General features: G+C 42.8%; 1 protein-coding gene across 9 annotated transcripts in view; it reads left to right on the top strand.

Annotated features, from left to right (window-relative positions):
* Positions 1-22,757, top strand: part of LOC137372189 (diacylglycerol kinase beta-like) — a 636,709-nt gene that overhangs the window by 546,260 nt on the left and 67,692 nt on the right. For all 9 annotated transcript variants that reach the window (XM_068035767.1, XM_068035770.1, XM_068035771.1 and 6 more), the window contains one exon: positions 8,321-8,522. In XM_068035767.1, the coding sequence (XP_067891868.1) occupies positions 8,321-8,522 (202 nt within the window). The remainder of the gene's footprint in view (positions 1-8,320; positions 8,523-22,757) is intronic.

The following is a 22,757-nucleotide window of genomic DNA, read 5'->3' as shown; positions in this document are numbered from 1 at the left end:
TGACAAATTATGTTCATACCAGGATTTCTCACAAGGACATGCACTAAAATGAGAAATTTTGTTAATATAACATAGCCTGCTGCAACTCAACATTCATTCAAACTTGAACTTTATCATTACTCTATTACAAGCATAATATACCCATAATTTAGAAGCTATGACGCACTTAGATTTCACACAGCAGCTTTCCCACATCTGGTCATCCATTGTACACAGTAAGGTAATGCTTTTGAATCGAGTCTATAATCAAATTTGTTTTTTCCTTTTTTTTATAGAAAAAAAACCTGGCATATAGCACTAAAAACAGCTATGTAGTGTCACAATATGATTATTGTACAATAGAGCAGTACACTTTATATTTATGAAACAGTCTGTAATTAAATTCTGTCAGGTATTCAATTATTTTGCCTCTCCCCAGCACCTTCTTGGCAATTATTTATCTCCTCCCCACCCATTTTCAAAATGTTGATTCCTCATTTGGTTACCATTGCCCTTGCACCAGATACCCTCTGGTATTACCCAATGGCTGGAATTTTGCACTTGTCAGACTGGAGCGTCCACCGACCGAAACGCCAGTGGCGATCCCGCCTTCACTGGGCCTGGGGATCCAGACCGAATTTTACGGTCTCCAGGCCCTTAATTGGTCTTAGGCGGGACTTCCATTTCATTGGGGCAGGAAGTCCCGCCTAATGGAGCTGCCGGCCAATCAGTGGGTTGGCAGCTCTTAGTCCCAGCAGCGCCACCGGGAGCCAGGGCCACTGCTGGGACTGCAACCCAGCCTCAAGATCAAGAGGACAGAAAAGAGGTAAGTTTTTGGGGCCTCACCAGAGGTAATTGGACAGGCCCCAGTGAGGCAAGGGCGATCGATTGAGAGGGCAGGGGTGATTGGTGCATCGGGGGCAGCCCTCTGTCAGTCACGACGATGCCTTGTATCACCTCCAGTATATAAGCTGCAGGTGCATTGTATTTAATGGCTCTAGGATGACCAGCAGCAGTTGGGAAGATCAGTTCTTTAAAAAAAAAGTCCTTCCAGTCTACCAGACTTATTTTTAAAAAAAATCATACCAGTAAATTTGTCTTCAACGTTGCTTAAGACCAACACTGTGGATGTTGGTGACGAGGTGTAGCAGCTCCCCTACAGCTTCATCTGCAGTCAGCTAACTTGGTGCAGACCACGACAGAATCCATTGTGTGGCTGAGAGTGATACATTATGATACTGAGCTATTGGACTGGAAGAAAATATTGTATATATTTCTGTCACAATGCACTCATTAATTTGTACCAGTGTAAGGCCATTAACTTCGACTATTTTCATACAGGGAAGACAGAAAACCAGTGTTTCTGTACCACAAAGTGTTTAGATAAGTTGATATGTGCTTTTATTGATCCAGAGAGCATTTATATAATATGTGCAGGAGTTGGTCCCTTTCTGTCTCGCCATGTCAACTCATCCTCATTGTATCTTTAGTTTAGGAAATCTGTTAGAGAACTAATTCAATTCAGATTCCACATATGTATGTGCAAACTACTGGTCCAAAACCAGGCCATAAGAAGTTGCACTACTTAATAGATTTGTTTATATATTTCCTGCCAGTTTTCACCCCTTTTCCTCTTATAGTGATGACTCATGCAGAGGTGCAGGCAATCATCTGCTACTATAAGCCACTATATAAATGCTAGTCAGTGAGGATGTGGGGGAAAAGAAACACACTGATGATGTAAGAAGTACTGAAATTGCGGCTCATGTTCATTATTGGTGGAAAATACAGGGATTGGGGGGTGGGGGGTGGGGGGAGGGGGTTGCGCTGTATTCTGACCCTAATACAGAGTACTTAATGCTGAATCTGGGTGTTGTAAATGTGAAAAGTTCCATTGCTCAGCACTAACATCCCTCACCTTCATGTGCATAACTATTTTTAAAAAAGCAAAGAAATAACCTCATGACGCCACTTAGAACAGAGTTCTCCCAGTGCCCTGACGAACATGCCTCCCTCAACCAGTATCACCAATAACAGATTAACCGGTTATTCAGCTTATTGATCTTTGTGGGATCGTACTGTGTGTGCTAAATGGCTGCATAATGGTATTTGGGTACAAAGCAGTTCATTGAAGCACTTTGAAATATTTCTGAGAAAAGTGACAAGCAAGTCTATATGTCTGTTTTTCAACTGACTAATTGGTGCTATCAAATCATAGTGTACCTCATTACCATGGTGATAATTGAATGGCATTAATTAGGCCTTATTGTTATACGTTGCTTGTAAAAGCATTAAGAAAGAACTGATTTTAAGCCTCAATTCCATCACAAACTGTAATGAGTTTATTATGCAACAATGATCTTTACAGTTTGCATATAAATGAAGTATTTCAACAAACACAATACACACTCTTGAATCCTTTCTGTCCAATATGTTTTGATATGTCCATGCACGTATGTTGTACTTCCGTTAAACATTCCCCAGAAAAGAATTTCTCTTTGAATTGTTCTTGGAGCAGAATTCATGTTTGCCTTATATGCCAGAGTTCTACCCGATATGAACTTAGAACCGATGATCTGCCTCTGAGCTTCACTGCGTAATATAGTTTAGATGTCCCAGGTTGAAGAACCTCAACTGCGGGACACCAAACTTGACAGAAAAATTAGTGATAATAGTGTCATTACCCAGCTGATCTGAGTGGGAACATTTTTTGACAGAAAATTGACATTGCTCATTTTACTATATTATCAGTGACTTTTTATCAGATATTTGAGAATAGTATTGGGGCAAGTTCCAAACAGCAGCCAGGTGTTTCCACACAGGAACTGTAGGAATAATCAGAGGTTAAATTATCCTGAATATGTCCTGGTCGCCACACTAGCATTCCCAGAGGGCTGGGAGCAAGTTGGCTACTTAATCCTTTAGCTGAGGATTGGAGCATGGCGAAAAGGGTGGGGAGACTTTTTTTTTAATGGAACAATCTAAAAGAAAAACAATCACATGTTATTGATAGCTTTCTGTTCATTTTAAATTCATCAAATCGTTTCCTAGTGAAACAGCTACTTCAAGGTTGTTCATGCATGCCCACATTCTTGTACCACATACTGAATTAGCTGTATCTGTGCCAACAACAACTGTATAAATTGTAACATGTTCAGTCGGTTCTGGGCTTGCCAGGCTTCTTGCCGAACTTTTCCCATCTGTCGATGGTAACACAATAGACAATGTTTATCTCGTCTTTGAACAAAATCCATCTCAAACCACCCCAGAGGAAATGCTTATCCTTTATGTTTCTAAACTGGAACTTGGTACAACTGATGCTGTGCAATCCTTTAAACACTTCTACAATACAGAAGCCAACAACAAGTGTCCCATTCATCCTTCGTTGGTTCTGCTCCAAGGGGGAAATGATCCTATGTGGAACTGATACAATTGCAGACTCACTAAACAAATAAATCTACAAATCTTCCACTGGCTTCTTGTAACCAATTTCTCTAAGGCAAAAGTGTGTAGCAAGTCTCCTACCTTGTCACTGTAATTACATTCAAATCTCTTCATGAGACAGCAAAGTCCAGAACAACCAGAAATCTACTGAAAACTAAAAGGAGAGGAAAATATAAACACTTTCCCTAGACCAGAACATTTAAAATCATTAAGTATAAAAGTGCCTAAAGTAAAACTGGATCCTTTAGTTGCAACATTAATAATTTTGTCGTGCTAATTGTATGAAATTCTTAGTTACTCGACACGGTAACATTTCAAAGTCAATAATCTTACATTGACTTTGATTATTCAATGTATTTTTCAAACAACTTTTTATTAATTTTAATAGAATGTTAAATATCAGATATTCTCTTGAAATAGTTTAACACACACACACATACATCTTACTACCATTAAAAATTCATTGAGTTAGCATAGGAGCAAAACAGACATGAGAAAACCAGACAAAAACCTAACCCATAACCATTAAATACAATGTATAATCAGCAATTTCATCATAATCTACAAACAACAGTCCATGATCTCAATTTTAAAATTTAATGTGCTTCTCTCCCCAACAGCTCAATGAGTTTATCCAGTGAGTACTTGAGTCACATAGATCATTTAATCTCCAGTATCTAAATCACAGTTCAGGTAGCATGGGAGTGTTATATTTTTCAACATGGGTTAGGGAGAGGGAAAATGGACACTTCTCATTCCTGGTTGCTATCCAGCGGCCTCTTGCTGGAAGTGGGCTTCAAGTGCAAATGGGATTGGCTATAATATAGCCTACGAGGTTCACGTATCATTATTTCCTACTTGAGCTAAGCGCTGAAGCAGAGCTGTTGTTCAAAGAATCACAATGAAATGAGAAACCAATATCTTCAGGAGGGAGGTTGACAAAATTATACTATATGCCTACCTCAGGCTGGATGTCCTGTCAGTGCTTCAGTCCCTCCCTGTCTTCCATGAAATATCATATTGGCTTTTTTTGGACTAGTTTTGAAATAATAATTCTATATTTTCCAACACTGTCCAATAAAGCGTACTCCCACTTCAAGATTCTTGTGATTTCCATGGTTTCCATCTGTAGAACAGTGATTCTCTAATTGCTATGCTCACCATTCTTACTAATTGAACAGTAAAACAAATGAGGAGCAACAGTTTAAGCAAACTTACCCTGCATTAATAATTTCCAGTATGAATGGGAAATGAACTTTAACCATATCTGAAATCAGTACCCCAAGAATATTCTGGTAAAATATGAAGAAAATTTCCCCAAACATTGTAATTTTCGGCATTCTGTACTGTATTGCCTAATTGCATTGTTTCATGCAGGCCCCCACCTGCCAAGAATGGGGCACAGATATTTCGCCACATGCATGTTAAATTTTAAAATTGTTGCTGGGAAGAAAAGAAGGCCTATTACTAGGGTTTGCCAAGCCCCTGACTGGAAAGACATTTGCATAGTAACAGACGGTGCTTGGAAAGGACAAACTGTTAAGATGGCTGAATACACAAACAGACATGGTCAGACCAGTTTAGTCACATGACTAACTGGCTGTTGGGTTTTTTAAAATTTGAACTTGCCACAGAGAATTTGAACTCAGAAAAGCTGTTTGCTCCTGGACTGAAAAGACCTCTTTCCTGTCCGCTCCCATCTCTTTCTCACGGAACTGAAGGCCCATTGAAGACACATGAAACCCAAGAGAGAAAAGTCTCCCACAGTGAACAAGGTTTAAGAAGAATACTGGGCCCCAAAGAAAAGCAAGGCGACTTACAAAAGGACTACAGTGAGCTCGAAGCACAGTGACAAGAAACTCTTCTGATATTGCCTCAAACCTCTCAACTTTATTTTTTCTTCTGCTCTTTTCTGTCTCTATTTGCATGTGCATATCATGTATGTATGCTAATATGGGGCGCGGTGTGTATCTGTAGGCGTTAACTGAATTAGAGTTTAAGTTTTAATAAATTTCACTTTTCTTCTTTAAACCGACGAAAGCCTGTTTATGCTCATTTCTTTGTCTTGTAATTGGAAAGTGATGAACAAGGATTCACCAAGGGGGAGCTCAAAATACTGTGCATAAAATTAAACCCTGTTAAAATAAGACCAGGTGAAGGCTGAAAAGAGCCCTAGACACCTTTCTCACCTGGTCGTAACAATTATGTAAAGATGCTTTTAATTTTATCATTTTTTCTTTGTACCTGAACAACAATCAGCATGCATCACTGACTCCCATTAGCTTGTCATCAGGTGCTAGTCTCCACAAGCTTTTTGGCCTCTTGGCCAAAATATGATCCATCTTATGCAAGTGCTTTGAGAGGAAAAGGAGCAATAGGGAATCTTCAGTTATTGATCATATTTGCTCTGTGAAAAGGTCAAATGGGTGTTGAGTCATACTCTTGATTAAAGTTCAATGCTTAAGCTAATGAAAATTTCCATCCTATTTATGCTGGTTAGAATTCAGGAAAACTTAGAGGTGAACTTTGTCTTTTCTAAATTTGGCAGAGTAAAACAGGCTGCCAATTTGTTATTAGCCATTCTCCACAGCGGCCTGAGACAAACTTTACCCTTTCCCCACCTCATTGTTATAACTTGCAAATTCCTGCTCCATGCTGAGTTATGGTCTCAGTCAGGTAGGGGTTCTACAATTGGCCACAGCAGCCATGATTTAAGAAAAGGAAATGAGTCAGACTTCCCACTTCTCATCACTCTGCAATGATTCCTATCAGGCGTGCTCTTGTTTTGGCATTGGGTGAGGGCGGAATTGAGTTTCATTGCCAGCACGTACCATCTTGGATGTCCAAGAAACTTCTTCACAATCCTGCAATTGCCCTATGATGATAGGACTGCAACTGTCTTGAGTGGGAAACCTGAAACAGACCCCTTCAGAATCCACACTGCGGTCAAGCGCCAGCTGAGCCTTCTACAAATCACAGCTGTGGGTGTGACAGCAAAAACCCTGGCAAGTCAGCAAAAGTCCTAGTGTACAGAGTAGTTGTCGTTACCACTCCTGTGCTGCAGCGAGACCCAGACTGTGTATAAGTGATACATGAGAGCAGTAGAGAAAGTCCATCAGCAATGCCTCAGCTGCATCCTCTGATTCAATGGGAGGACTGTCGAACAAATGCTAGTGTCCTTGAAGCCAGCTCCACAAGCATTCAGGCAAAACTCCTGCAAAATCAACTTCGATGGACTGGACACTGTGTCCAGATGGCCGAAAACTGTCTCTCCTGCCAGGTCCTGTTTTTTCAAATCTCAAATGGTCAGCGTTCCAGGGGAGGACAAAGAAAATGCTTGAAAGACACGCCTCTCTGAAGCACAGCTGCATTGACATTGAAGACTGGGAGGAGCTTGCTACCAATCATTCAAAATGGTGACAGCTTGTCCATCAAGCTGCATCATGCTTTGAGTCCAAACGCCTTAATGATAAGGTACAGCGGCAGCAGAGAAGGAAAGAAAAGGAAGCAAATCCTGTGCTCTGGATCTCATTACCTCCTGCCCCATATGCCCAAAGATCTGCAGGTCGAGAGTTGGCCGGTTCAGTCACATGAAGACTCATGGCAGAAACTCGCGACCCTGAGTAGATGTCATCCTCAAATCGAGGGATAGCCGATGACAACTGTCAAGATTCACATGAGTAATTTTCTGGACAAGGTATTGGGTTGAGTGGTGTCTGTAGAATCACGTGTCAGTATAGAGACCGTGAACTAGGAGAGGAAGAGAAAAAATGCACAAAAAAAGGGAAAAGGTGAACTTAAAAATCTTGGTAGCAGCTTAAGATTTAATGATAAAGGTCTTTGGGATAGAAGGAGTCCCTATTATTGATAAAGTGGCCCTACCACAATGTAGGGTGGCAAATGCTGCTAGCTGTAAATTGTAAAATTTATGTTGGAGGATTTTGAATTAGTATGGTGAAAATGATGAGAAATATAGCTTACATCTTTTTTGGGTCGACATATTACACATCTATGGTTCCCTCAGCCGAAAATTCTGAGTGGTGGCAGGGAACAACCTGCAGAACAGCTCCCCAAACAATTTTCCTTCTCCATCTGCCCAGGTTACACTGGTTCTACTGAAGAGAAAATTCAGACCCAATTTGAAAACATTAATCTGAGATCATTTTGTGGTGAAAATTAATCCCATAACCCTTTGAATAATGCTGATTCAATACTATTAAGTTTGGAAATTAATAAAATCTTTTTGCACCATTTATTACTAATGCTATGCAATTGAAAAATATTTATTCCAATGGACAGTAACTATGGTCTATTAACCCTTTGTTTGCTAAGTATATTTTGAATTGAAGATTTGTCCTTGTGTTTAAACTTCTTCCTACTTTATTAGCTTCCTTTTATTTATATACATCAATCACAATCTGAGGAGGGAAGAAGAGGCAATGTGATCTCATGCCTCTATTTCTATCACTTTGGGAGCAAGGATGTGCAAAAAATGTCTCAAATTGGTTATCATGTCAATTTTCACCCTTCCTTTTGAGGCACATGCCAGACCTCTGATCTCTTTTAATTGTATCTTTGGTTTGGGAATGCAGCCAAGAATTATATTGTTGTCATTGGCTGCAATCCTGTAATGTACCTAATATCAGGTAATAACCTTCAAACTGTTTTGGAGTCATCTGAATGCCATTTTGATCATGAGTGAACTTAACATTTTTTCTTCATGTGGATGAGAGCCAGATGGTTGACGTGAAGTGAGAATTATGCAAGTATTCCTTTATCCCTGACAAGTTTAAATAGTTGATGAGCTCTGGTATAATGGACCTCCCTTCTGACTTTGGAAGATTGGGTTAAGCAATTTCGCTAAAGAAAATTATGTTTTGTGATTTATATCTTCCAGTGTGATGGTATTGTCCTTGACCTAAGTAACACATCACTGGAAGGAATTGCAATCCTCAACATTCCTAGCATGCACGGAGGCTCCAACCTTTGGGGTGAGACGAAGAAGCGAAGGAACTATAACCGTATGAGTAAAAAAGTCCCAGAGAAACTCTCTTCAACAACAGTAACAGATGTGAAGGAGCTGAAGTTCTGTGTGCAAGGTAGGAAACTTTAATTATTGTGCTACGTAATTCATGGGTTTGTATTAGTGTCTGTATGTACCACCAGTAAATTTTCAAAAGTGCTGTGAAACATTTTAATTGCATAACTATTGTAAATAGCATGTTGCAACCAGTAGCGCATTCGTGAGCCCTTTCAGGAATTCAATATGCCAGCAACATTATCAATAGGTATTGTGATACTTACTCAAAGTATAATTCAAACACATGTATTTAATCGGTTAGTTTGCTGTCCAATATTAAACTTTAATTTTTGTTCATAAATATAATGAGTCACTAGTCTGAGGCATCCAAGCCATGAAAACAGCAAATATGTGTGGACATTTTTAAGAACTAATAGATCATCATGGTGCCAAAGACATTAGCTGTTGTAAATATTGAAATAATCCCAACTAAATATTGGGAAGACTGAAGCCATTGTCTCGGGTCCCCACCACAAATTCCACTCGCTAGCCACCCTCACCATCCCCCTCCTTGGCAACAATCTGAGGCTGGACTAGACTGTTTGCAATCATGGTGTCATATTTGACTGAAATGAGCTACCAAACACATAACCATGCCATCACTAAGACCGCCTGTTTCCACCTCTGTAACATTGCCCGACTCAGTCCCTGCCTCAGCTCACCTGCTGCTGAAACCCTCATTGATGTAATTGTTACCTCTAAACTTCACAATTCTAATGCATACCTGGCCAGCTTCCCACATTCTACTATCTATAAACTTGACATTATTCAAAACTCTGCTGCCAGTGTCCTAACTCACCCCAAGTCCCATGATCCATTACCCCTGTGGTGGTTGCCTCCCTTTTTCTTCTTCATTCATGGGATGTGGGTGTTGCTGGCTAGGCCAGCATTTATTGCCCATCCCAAATTGCCCTTGAGAAGGTGGTGGTGAGCTGCCTTCTTGAACCACTGCAGTCCATGTGAGGTAGGTACACCCACAGTGCTGTTAGGAAGGGAGTTCCAGGATTTTGGCCCAGCGACAGTGAAGGAATGGTGATATAATTCCAAGTCAGGGTGGTGTGCAGCTTGGAGGGCGGCTTGCAGGTGGTGGTGTTCCCATGCATCTGCTGCCCTTGTCCTTCTAGTTGGTAGAGGTCGCAGGTTTGGAAGGTGCTGTCTAAGGAGCCTTGGTGCGTTGCTGCACTGCATCTTGTAGATGGTACACACTGCTGCCACTGTGCGTCGGTGGTGTAGGGAGTGAATGTTTGTGGATGAGGCGTCAATCAAGCAGGCTGCTTTGTCCTGGATGGTGTCAAGCTTCTTGAGTGTTTTTGGAGCTGCACCCATCCAGGCAAGTGGAGAGCATTCCATCACACTCCTGACTTGTGCCTTGTAGGTGGTGGACAGGCTTTGGGGAGTCAGGAGGTGAGTTACTTGCCGCAGGATTCCTAGCTTCTGACCTCTTGTAGCCACGGTATTTATATCGCTATTCCAGTTCAGTTTCTGGTCAATTGTAACCCCTAGGATATTGATAGTAGGGGATTCAGTGATCGTAATGCCATTGAATGTCATGGGGACATGGTTAGATTCTCTCTTGTTGGAGATGGTCATTGCCTGGCACTTGTGTAGCGCGAATGTTACTTGCCACTTATCAGCCCAAGCCTGGACATTGTCCAAGTCTTGCTGCATTTCTACACGGACTGCTTCAGTAACTGAGGAGTCGCGAATGGTGCTGAACATTGTGCAATCATCAGCGAACATCCCCACTTCCGACCTTGTGATTGAAGGAAGGTCATTGATGAAGCAGCTGAAGCCTCAATTTTAAAATTCACATCTGTGATTTCAAATCCCTCCATGGCTTCCCTCTTCCCTCTCTCTGTAATCTCCTCCATCCCCACAACCTTCCAAGATATCTGCGCTCCTCTAATTCTGACCTCTTTAGCATCCCCGATTTTAATCACTCCATCATTGGTGGCCATGCCTTCAGCTGTCTAGGCCCAACATTCTGGAATTCCCTCACTAACCCTCACAGCCTTTCTAACTTACTGTCCTGCTTTAAGACACTTCTTAAAACCTACCTCTTTGACCAAGCATTTAGTCATCTGCCCTATTATATCCTTACAGGACTAAATGCCATATTTTGTTTTAAAATGCCCCTCTGTAGCACCTTGGGGTTTTTTTTATTACATTAAAGGTGCTATATAGATAACAAGTTGTTGTAAAAGACTGGTACAGTGCAGTGTCAGCAACCAAGGAAAACAATGGCAAAGGAAGGTTTTCATGATAGCCAAGCAAATATACCAATACTTTATACTTAATATCAGTATTTCTTCATTTTCTTTGCTAAGTTTACTAGTTGTGAAATGATAGCCAGACATTAATGAAAATTTGCTTCCTCGCACGGAGGTCATTAATAACGGAGATAACAATACACTCCAGCTATCTAACTATGTACTGGAAAGGCATGTGTTTTTCATTTACCTCTTTTATTCATTTGGCACAAAACTAGACCACTAATTCGGGTGTTAACATTTTTCCTTCTAAATTGTTAAACGTATATTTCATACCCTCAACACTAATGGTACTCATTAGATATGTTTTTTCCTTTTTCTGCTGCTTGACCTTCTCCTCTCCTAAAAGGCTTAACTCCTTGCTAGGCTATGGTTCCATGAGTGGCAGGCACCTTGCTGGAGTATGAGTCCATGAGTGGCAGGGACCTTGATGGGCTGTGGTTCCATGAGTGGCAGGGACCTTGCTAGAGTATGAGTCCATGAGTGGCAGGCACCTTGCTGGAGTATGAGTCCATGAGTGGCAGGCACCTTGCTGGAGTATGAGTCCATGAGTGGCAGGCACCTTGCTGGAGTATGTCCATGAGTGGCAGGGACCTTGCTGGAGTATGAGTCCATGAGTGGCAGGGACCTTGATGGGCTGTGGTTCCATGAGTGGCAGGCACCTTGCTGGAGTATGAGTCCATGAGTGGCAGGGACCTTGATGGGCTGTGGTTCCATGAGTGGCAGGCACCTTGCTGGAGTATGAGTCCATGAGTGGCAGGGACCTTGATGGGCTGTGGTTCCATGAGTGGCAGGCACCTTGATGGGCTTTGGTTCTATGAGTAGCAGGCACCTTGCCAAGTGGCCATGAGCCTGGTCAATGAGCATTAACAGACTATTAAACTGCAGGAAGCATCACACCAAGTCCAAGAATATCCTTGTCCCATGTCCACTGGAAAAGGACAAAGATGGACTGAAAATAAAGGTACTGTATTGGGGGATGGCCAATTTCAATATGATAAAACAGGATCTGGCCAACGTGGACTGGGAGCAGCTACTTGTAGGAAAGTCTGCATCAGACCCGTGGAAGTCATTCAAAAAGGAAATAGAGTTCAGGGCCAACATGTTCCTGTAAAGGTGAAGGGTAGGACCAACAAATCCAGGGAATCCTGGATGTCAAGGGATATAGAGGATTGGATAAGGAAAAAAAAGGAGGCAGATTCAGAGCGCTGAAAACAGCGAAGGCCCTCAAGGAGTATAGAAAGTGTAGGGGGGTACTTAAAAATGTAATTAGGAGACCGAAGAGGGGTCAAGAAAAAACACTGGCAGGCAAGATAAAGGAAAATCTCAAGGCATTTTATGTATGTTAAGGGCAAGAGGATAACCAGGGAAAAAGTAGGGCTGGTTAGGGATCAAAGTGGCAATGTGTGTGTGGAGCCAGAGGATGTAGGTGAGGTTTTAAATGATTACTTTTCATCTGTGTTCACTATGAAGAAGGAAGATGTAGGTGTAGAGATCAGGGAGGGGGATCGTGATATACTTGAACAAATTAGCATTGAAAGGGAGGAGGTACTAGCGATCTTAGCGGGCTTAAAAGTGGATAAATCACCAGGCCCAGATGAAATGTATCCCAGGCTGTTATGTGAGGCAAGGGAGGAGATAACAGGGGCTCTGACACAAATTTTCAAATCCTCTCTGGCCACAGGAGAGGTGCCAGAGGACTGGAGGACAGCTAATGTGGTACCATTGTTCAAGAAGGGTAGCAAGGATAAACCAGGTAATTACAGGCCGGTGAGTCTAATATCAGTGGTAGGGAAACAATTGGAAAAAATTCTGAGAGACAGGATTAATCTCCACTTGGAGAGGCAAGGATTAATCAAGGAGAGTCAGCATGGCTTTGTCAGGGGGAGACCATGTCTAACAAACTTGATTGAATTTTTCGATGAAGTGACTAGATGTGTAGATGAGTTGATGTAGTCTGCATGGACTTCGGTAAGGCGTTTGATAAGGTCCCACATGGGAGATTGGCTAAGAAGGTAAGAGCCCATGGGATACAGGACAATTAGGCAAATTGGATCTAAAATTGGCTTAGAGGCAGGAGGCAGAGGGTGATGGTCGAGGGTTGTTTTGCAATTGGAAGCCTGTGACCAGTGGTGTACCACAGGGATCATTACTGGGACCCTTGCTGATTGTAGTGTGTATTAATGATTTAGACGTGAGTATAGGAGGTATGATCAGTAAGTTCGCAGATGACATGAAAATTGGCGATGTCGTAAATAGTGAGGAGGAAAGCCTTAGATTACAGGACGATATAGATGGGCTGGTAAGATGGGCAGAGCAGTGGCAAATGGAATTTAATCCTGAGAAGTGTGAGGTGATGCATTTTGGGAGGACTAACAAGGCAAGGGAATACACAATGGATGGTAGAATGCTAGGAAGTACAGAGGGTCGGAGGGACCTTGGTGTACTTGTCCATAAATCACTGAAGGCAGCAGCACAGGGTAGATAAGGTGGTTAGGAAGGCATATGGGATACTTGCCTTTATTAGCTGAGGCATAGAATATAAGAGCAGGGAGGTTATGATGGAACTGTATAAAATTCTAGTTAGGCCACAGTTGGAGTACTGTGCACAGTTCTGGTTGCCACACTATAGGAAGGATGTGATTGCACTGGAGATGGTGCAGAGGAGATTCACCAGGATGTTGCCTGGGCTGGAGCATTTCAGCTATGAAGAGAGACTGAAAAGGCTAGGGTTGTTTTCCTTAGAGCAGAGAAGGCTGAGGGGGACCTGATTGAGGTATACAAAATTATGAGGGGCATAGATAGGGTCGACAGAAAGAAGCTTTTTCCCTTGGTGGAGGTGTCAATAACCAGGGGGCATAGATTTAAGGTAAGGGGCAGGAGGTTTAGAGGGAATTTGAGGAAAAACTTTTTCACCCAGATGGTAGTTGGAATCTGGAACACACTACCTGAAGAGGTGGTAGAGGCAAGAACCCTCATAACATTTAAGAAGTATTTAGATGAGCACTTGAAATGCCATAGCATACAAGGCTACTGGCTAAGTGCTGGAAAATGGGATTAGAATAGATCGGTGCTTGGTTGGCCAGCACGGACACGATGGGCCGAAGGGCCTGTTTCTCTGCTGTATGACTGTATGACACACATTGGCACTTCCAGGAGGGATTACTGTATAACAATCAACACAGGAATCCTAGTGTATTTGCTTCTCCTCATTCCCCAGATGCTGATGCTAACTATACTGCCCCTACTTCTGTGTCTGAAGAATCTGACCCACTGCTCCAGAAGATTCACTAAGCCACCTGGACCGCTGTGGCAAAATTTTTAATTAGGGATTGATCTGGAAATGGAATATTCTTATCAGAGCCTCTACATAAGCAACATCTACAATCCAGTGCATAGTTGAGTTTAAAAAATGCAATGCCATTTTTGCGTTACTTTCCTGTCGTCATAGCCACTTAACTTTGTACATTAAACGTAATTAATATATGTGGTAGAAATCATCGCTCATTGTTAGGTGTTGAACATTATTGGTGAGTTTATGTTCTATAATTCACTGCTTAGGATTACTTAGATGAGAACACCACAGATATTGCAAATGAATACTTTTACTTGGCATGTCGTTAATTTCTGGAAAGGGAAACAGTCCTTTTGTTTTTTGCAACCAGAAGAAAAACATTCTTAAAACTATTCACTCTGCGAGCAGATACCCTTGAGAACTGGAAAAAGACCACCCAGTCTCTAGGCAATATGACATTCTTCAATACTACTTATACCCCTCTATTACATTTTTCTCCAGGTAGTAATTAAATCTCTCCCAAATTGGTTCATGCAGTTAGTCCCTCACTGCCTGCCTTGGCAGTTCATTCTATATATTCATCGAATTCTGTGTAAAGTTGCGAAATCTACCTTCTCATTTTCTCGCTCTTCTATATTTAAGGCTTGTAGAATCTGTGAAAATGTTACTCATATTGACGGTTATCTTGTCTGTACCCTTTGGGATCTTACCTTCTATAAAGACCACCCCTGAGTAAACATTCCTAGCTTTTGCTTGTGCCTAATCCTAGCTATCAATTTAGTTGCCTTTCACTGCACCTTCTTCAGCACCTGGATGTCAGTCACATAAGATCTCGCCCAAGAGTGCAGCAGTAGAATCGTGGAATATGTTGCACCAGTGTATGGTGCTGTAACAGCCAGTCATCTCCTAACCAGGAGAAGGGAAAACAGAAAGGAACGAGAGTCATTCCTGACCCATTCTTGCAAGCATCCTCACAGCTAGCCCAAAGCGTTATTAGCAAAAGCCTGGAAGCAGGTTGATCAGCCATCCACCCCTCAAGCACAGGATATTTATACTGTATAACACAAGGAGACCAAGGAGAGAGAAAAAACATACTACTATCAAGATCTTTGCTGGATGTCAGTGATTTGAATCCCTTAAGTGGTATAATTTATGGTATTAAAATGATAGAAGAGATTTGATAGGGTAGATACAGAAAAGCTATTTCCTTTGGTGAAAGAATCCTGGGCAATAGACATAAATTTAAAATTAGAGTTAGGCCATTTACGAGTGAAATCAGGAAGCACATTTTCACACAATCAGCAAGCTCGAGAAATGGCGGGCTGCACGCCAATTTGAATAGCCAGGTCAGCCTGCCCTTCCACCCCCCCTCCGCCCAACAAATCACGTGGAGGGAGCAGGCTGTCCGTCACTGGCAATGGCTTCAGCTACCTGTGCGCAGGCGCTCGTGCCATTTTTAAAGAGCAGCCAGCCCTGCTAGTCAATTTGAAATTTTAAATATACATCCTCCAAAATTTATAAAATTAATTTCTAATGCCCCTTTCCAATCCCCCAATAACAATTACATTAACTATTTGCCCTTCCCCCGCCCCCCCCCCCCCCCAATCTTGCCGCTATTTACTTTGGCTCTCAAGGAAAGAGGTTCTGCATAGTCAGTATGAGGAGCTAGGCACCAAATTAAGAAGCAGAACCTCAAAGGTAATAATCTCAGTGGCCCATGGGACCACCATTGTGACCATTGTCTGTAAGTGCCTAGGTGAGGTATTCCACACTCCTGCAGAAACAGCAGTTTAGCTTTGACCTTGGCAAGGTAACCCAAGGTCAAAACATATCGCGTAGTGGACTTAACACTAAGCACGTTAATGGAAGCAATCTTTAAACCCATTTAAAACTGGATGCTGCTTACCACTCCAGGTGTCCTTACTAGTCCCAGTCCTTGGCAATGTTCCTACATACCCATTGTGTTGATAAACTGTTGCACAGTCATTGGGCTCAGAAAACTCTGCTGGTCACTCACGAGGAGTTTGTGCCACCAGGGGGACATGGGGGATGGGGGGAGGGGCGGTGTGGTTCTTGTAGGCAGCAAGGTTTGGACTGTCCTCTGCTGGTGGTCTCTTTCCCCTCTATTCCTTCCCGAGGAAGTTCCTGCTCCCAGCTTCCTGGGTTATTTCAATTTGGGTTTGGGGTGCGCTTGGCCCATCGCTGCTTCCAGTGTTTTGGAGCTGGGGGGGGCTTTCTCTTCCAGCTCCTTTGCATTCTGCTGTTCTTTTGTAGGTGCCGTCTTTTCAGCCCTTCCTCATCCAATGAGGAGCAGCTGCTGTAATTTGTCTCAGAAGTTAGCCTCCTCTTGCCACTGGTTTGGGTGGTGGCCTGTTCCTTTTTTTGGGTCATCATCTTTGTGATTTTCCTTTTGACCACTTGCCACTTACCCGGTTGTCCCTCTGGCCTCTCCTGCATTGATTCTGTCTGTTGAGGAGGAGGTTCCGGGCACAGGGTTGATTTTGGTTGCTTTCTGCAGCTCTCTCCCTTTCTTCTCCTTCTTAGACTGATTTTCCTCACTGGGGGTGGGGGCTCGGTGGGGAGAGGGTTGCTGGTCTCCTTTGCAGCACCAGGTGTGTTCACCATTCCTTCCTCCAGTCTTTCCTTGGTCCTTGCCGCCTTTGCGTGACTGAGGCAGCGTTTTGGGCAGGTCTTGTAGAGATGGCCTGCTCCACCACGCAGGTTGCAGCACTTACTCTAGTTGCAGTCCTTTGTCTGTTGGCCTTCCTGCTTGCAGTTCTTGCAGACAACTGTGCTACAGTGGCCACCACATGACCAGATTTGCCGCAGGTACGACAAACTCTAGGCTGCCCTGCGTAGACCAAGAAGTATCTATTTCCCCCGATTGCAAAGCTGGAGGGAGAATCGATGATGGCTCCGTTGGCGGCCACCTTGACATGCCGCTTGCTGGGCCAAACCCCAAATGGGTCCTTGTCCTTGGTGCTGCTCCCAGCCACCTCACGTACCTGGCAAGGGCAGTGAGCACATCCACAACAGGAACATGGGGGTTGTAGAGATGGATGGTCACGACCCGGTTCCATTGCAATGGCAGCGTAAAGAGCGGCTCTGTCATGAGGATCAACAGTAGCACCTGGTTTCCCCTCTCCTTGAAGACCTTCAGGAACCTGGTGCATCCCGCCACGTTCGTGAACGTCACGTCAAAATAGCTACTGCTGGTGAAGTCCAGCAGGCAGAAGAGTCTGCACTTGGAATCCACAGCATTCAAACAAAACTCGCTTAATGAAGAAGATACAGTTGATGGATGCACCTCCTTTGCTATCTTTCACTGCCGCCCTAACGGTGTTATACACCCCTGGGCCTGGAGCTCTGGTGTTGGTTGCAGCCATTTTTTGCTTGAAGCTTTCCCCAGGTCAGGCACTAAGACCCTAACCAAGTGGAAAACAACAACCACGGTAGATCTCCAATCCCAAAGGGCGAAATGCCGTAAAAACGACACTGAAACCCCCCCAAAAAACCCGGGAAAAAAACACAAAAACACCACCTGCAGAGTTAAGGTTTTTAAAAATTCTTTCATGGAATGTGGGCATTGCTGGCTAGGCCAGCATTTATTGCCCATCCCTAATTGCCCTTGAGTCTGCTGATCATGATCTCTCCCCACCAAAACACTTACCTTTTAAATCTAACCTTTCCTCCCCAGTCTGCACAAAGTTTGAAGTTCACCCCTTCCCACCACCCCCGATACCCATTACATTTATTTGACCCTGTTCCCCACACCCGCCCCCCGCACTGAAAATCTTAACTCCTTCCTCCTCCCTACCAGTGTCACGCCGGCTTTCCCCAGACAAGGAATTGAAGGCGCGGGAGTGCCGGCAGCAGTTCTGCACTGTCATTAATTTAAATATTGAGACCCAGGTCCTGGTCCCAGCGGCAGTGGGGCCACCACGGAGCCTCACCACCGCCAGGAGGATCAGGCAGGCTCTCCCGGCGCCGGCCTCCATGATGGACCGCTGCCAGACCCATCTTTCGGCCCCCTGCCATGGAACCCAACGTCGAGGGCTTGGTAAAATCCTGCCCAGTATGTGTAAATCTGAAAACTCACCCCAAAGAGGCTATGGATGCTGGAGTTAATTGATTCTCGTTAGGTAAGGGTATCAAGGGATGTGGAGCAGAGGCATGTAAATGGCGTTGAAGTCATAATCTAATTGAATGACCTACACCTGTTCCTATGCAAAACTAGTTGATGCTGGTAAACTCTTATAACTAGTGTAGTAAGTTTATCCAGTTTACACACTTCTTGGCTTGTGACTGAGTATTAATCCACAATAGAATTCCTCATTAAATAGTACACTAAGTGATGTGTTTTAAAACATACCATCATATCCCACAGGTTCTCTTGTGGAACAGAGGTGCCTTTGAGTCAAGATCAGTGTAATACCATATAGTGATGTAATTCTAATGCCACCACGGGATGATGAAATTTATGTACAGTTATAAAGAGCTGTCTCTGTTGGCTGTCTCTAGTGATCCCAATAGAAAATAAACTTGTGGATTTTGAATGAAAATAATATATGATTCGACGCTGTTCCCCACTTGAACCCAATATCCTCCCAACACTACGTTCTATTCTGAACGTGAAGAGAGACTAAAAGGTATGGCAGTAAATGAACAGTGGGAAACATTTAAAGAAATGACTTAGCATTTTTAACAAAAATATGTTCCACTAAGAAACAAATCTCCGAGTTAGTTACTACGGGAGTTAAGGATAGTATTAGTTTAAAGGAAGAGACTTATAATGTTGCAAAGTATAATAAGTCTGAGGATTGGGAATGTTTTCAAAACTAGCATACAGCAACCAAGAAGTTGATGAAAAGTAAAAAAAAATGAATAAACTAGCCAGGAATATAAAAACAGATTGTAAAAGCTTTTATAAGTATCTAAAAAGGAGAGCAACTAAAGTAAGCATTGGTCCTTTAGAGGCAGAGAGAAGAAATTATCATGGGAATGAGGAAAAGGCAGAGATGTTGAACACACATTTTGTATCTGTCTTTGCAGTAGAAGACACAATTTTTTTTAAATCAGAAGTAGAGGGTGGCCAAGGAGCTAGTAAGAGCGAGGAACTTAAAGTAATTAATGACTTTATTTATTCATGTCTGGACAAAGTAGATAGGGAGAAACTGTTCCCATTGGCGAAAGGGTCGAGAACCAGATGTCATCGATTTAAGATGAATGGCAAAAGAAGCAAAGGTAACATGAGGAAAAGCTGTTTTCAGGTTAGGATCTGGAGTTCACTGCCTGAGAGTCTGATGGAGGCAGATTCAGTTGTGGCTTTCAAAAGCGAACTGGATAATTATCTGAGGAGAAAAAATTTGCAGGGCTGCAGGAAAAAGGCGGGGGAGTGAGATGAGCTGAGTTGCCCTTGCAGAGAGCCAGCATGGACGTGAAGGGCCGAATGGTTTCCTACTGTGCTGTAACCATTCTATGAATAGCTCTTGGTTGAAATCCTGGAGTTCTGTGCCTATAGAAATGTATTCCAGCATGAGTTGGTGCCTTCAGCAATCATTAGGTAAGAGGGAAAGTGGGGGTTGTGGGGGAGGGCAGTCTTTCTTTTGTGTTTTATGGCATCTGAAAGCTTTGATGTGTTGCAGTCTCGTAACATACTCAGATTTCCTATTGAAGTGACCACATCGCTTTAAAATCAAAGTGCTGATTGCTGCGTTTATACGGAGCTTGGTTACATTTTAATCTGATATTACAACAACTTGTATTTTGTTAGTACCTGTAGCGTCGAAAATTGTTGCAAAGTACTTCGCAGAGGCATAATCTTAAAATGAATGCCAAGCCCAGGAACTATATTATTAGCTATCTTCTGATTTTGTGGATATTATGAATCAATAATTCATTGTCATTTGAATACAATGTAAATTGATCAAATAATAAGGATTGCTGCAATTGGTGTAGTCTTTCACCATGTGTGCCAAAGGTTACAAAGCAAATCATTTGTTGCAGTTGAGTCTTTGAAGCCTTTGAGGTAGTATTCAATCTACCTGCAAAAGTAATTGACGAGAGCAAATTATAGGAAATGTCCTCATGCATTTAGCTTTATTCTTGATCAGAATTTTTGTACTTCCTCGAGTGTTGTGTTTCCTGTGTACTGCCGATTGCTAAATTCAGGCCAATAGCAGAGGAGCAGGCAAAATGTAGCTGCACATCAAAGGCAGATTGCACTCTGCACAGTGGCATTGATTACACTGATAGTTGAGGGCTGATTTTCATGCAGATTTTAGAAAACAGCTTTAAATGCTGTTCCGCTTTTAAAATTTGTATCGGCAGATGGAATAACACTTTGTGTGAACGTTTATGTTTTAATAATGGAAGGATTCCCACACCGAGCACTATCCATTGCATCCTCCTGAAAAAGTGTGTGTTTGCGGATGCAAGGTGAAAGGCAGAATCAGGCTCATGTCAAAATAACATGGTTTTTAATACCAAGTTTCGTAGGTGAAGAATGGGTGTGTATGCGCGTTCAATGTTCCACAGCAAAGTGAAGAAATTTATTAAATTTATTGTTTTAATCAGTAAAATTTGAAATTTTTGTGTCAGTTATTAATTTGAATTGACTATTTGATATAAAATGGAGCTATCTCCCTCCAATATTCTTACCTTCTCTCCTGAAAGTGTTGTGCATCACAGGATTATAAAGTAGGTTTGAATTTCTACCCACTTGATCCCATCCTTCTACAGATTCAATCCTATCTTTTACAGCACCTAACTCTTTCTTCAATGAGCTCAGTGTACAGGCCTTAACCACTCTTCATGGCAACCAATAGCAACTGTTGATCTTGCTCTGTTTAAATGCATAAAAATTTCATGATGTCAAACTGTATTTAGCCTTCAGAATCCTGAATTTTTGCCGTGGCATGTATAAAGGTATTCTTTTCGTTTGACGTTCGCTATCTTGTATAGCTCAAAAATGTCCACTGTCAGGTATTTCTTTTCAAGGTTAAAGAGCCCTAACTTATCAAGCTATTCCTCATCGCTGTTCTCAGCCAAGTTACTTTACTCTGCATCGTCTAGAATGCTTGCATGGCTCCCTGATGCTGGGATGACCAGAACTGTAAGCAGCATTCCAAATGTCACCTGAACAGGATAATGCACAGCTGGGTATTCAAACTCTCCTGATTTGTCAGTGTTATTCAGCTGCCATACCACTGCCCCACTCCCACTCCCCACCTATCACCGTCATTACCCCTGCACAGTTGCTCTTCCCATCACTGCCACTCTCCCCATCACCACCACTCCCCCCACCCCCATCACTGGCGGTAACCTCATCACTGTCACCCCTGCCAATCACCATCTCTTCCTCCATCACCAGCGCTGCCCTCATCACTGCCACTCACCCCATCACCATCACTCTCTTTTCCACCCCCCCCCCCCCCCATCTCTGTCGGTACACTCGTCGCCACTGTTTCTCCTCCATCACCTTCACTACACCCCACAATGTGCACCCCCCCCCCCCCCCACAATCGTCACTGCTCCTCCCATAACTGTCACTCGCCCCAACACCATCACTACTCGTCCCAATCATGGTCACCCCTCCACCATCATTCCCCCATCTCTGTTGCTGTGCCCATTGCCATTGTTCCCCTGCTATTGTTGTTATTTCCCAACAACACCATTTTCCCCGTAGTCATTGCTCCCCTCCATCACTGTCAGCATAGTAGCTGCCACCTCCTTATGATTCAGTGCTTTTTTTTGTTCTCTAGGTAGTTATGGTCAATTTCAAAGAATTCTGCATTGTTTATTGTTGAATGGTTGCTTTTACTGCTGCTAAAATTCTCCATTCCTGGCAGCATCCTCGTAAATCACCTCTGTACCCTATCTAGTGCAATCACATCCTTCCTTAATTGGTTGACCAGAACGCTACACGGACTCTAGCTGCCATCTAACTCGTGTTATATACAGTTCTAGCATAACTTCCTTGCTCTTATATGAGGAAGTGACTGCCCTTGACATCAAGGCAGCATTTGACTGAAAAGCAAGGGACCTAGTACTGGGCCCTCCACACTGGGAACAGCCTTCTAGTCACAAAAACATCCATCAACCTTTTGCTTTCTGCCACTGAGCTAATTTTGGATCCAACTTTCCCTTGGGTCCCATGATCTTTTACTTTTCTGAACAGCCTGTCATGTTGGACCTTGTCAAAAACCTTGCTAAAATCCAGGTAGACTACATCAAACACGCTACCCTCATCAACCCTCCCTCTAATGTCCTCAAAAAATTCAAGCAAGTTATTCAGGCACAAACTTCTCTTAACAAATCTATGCTGGCTGTTGTTGATTGATCCGTGACTTTCTAAATGATGATTAATACTGTCCCTCAGAATTTTTTCCAATAAATAGAAAACCACAAGATTAGGCTAACTGGCCTGTAAATACTTGGTCTGTCCCTTTCTCCCTTTTTAAACAGCGGTATAGAATTAGCAGTCCTCTGGCACCATGCCTATATCCAGAGAAGCTACAAATTAGTTTCCAAGCACTGTGAAGAGGAATCAGGGTGGAGATAAATTATATTAGGTTTCCACCCTCACTACGCTGCTCTAGGATTTCTTGGAGTTTCCTAAATCATTGTAACTCATGTACTCATGCAGGCCTGACATAGCCATGTTAGTGGCAAGAGGGGCCATTTGTCT

Source organism: Heterodontus francisci, chromosome 7 (genome assembly GCF_036365525.1).
Source record: "Heterodontus francisci isolate sHetFra1 chromosome 7, sHetFra1.hap1, whole genome shotgun sequence".
Lineage (NCBI taxonomy): Eukaryota > Metazoa > Chordata > Chondrichthyes > Heterodontiformes > Heterodontidae > Heterodontus > Heterodontus francisci.
This window is presented reverse-complemented; position numbering and strand designations above follow the sequence as displayed.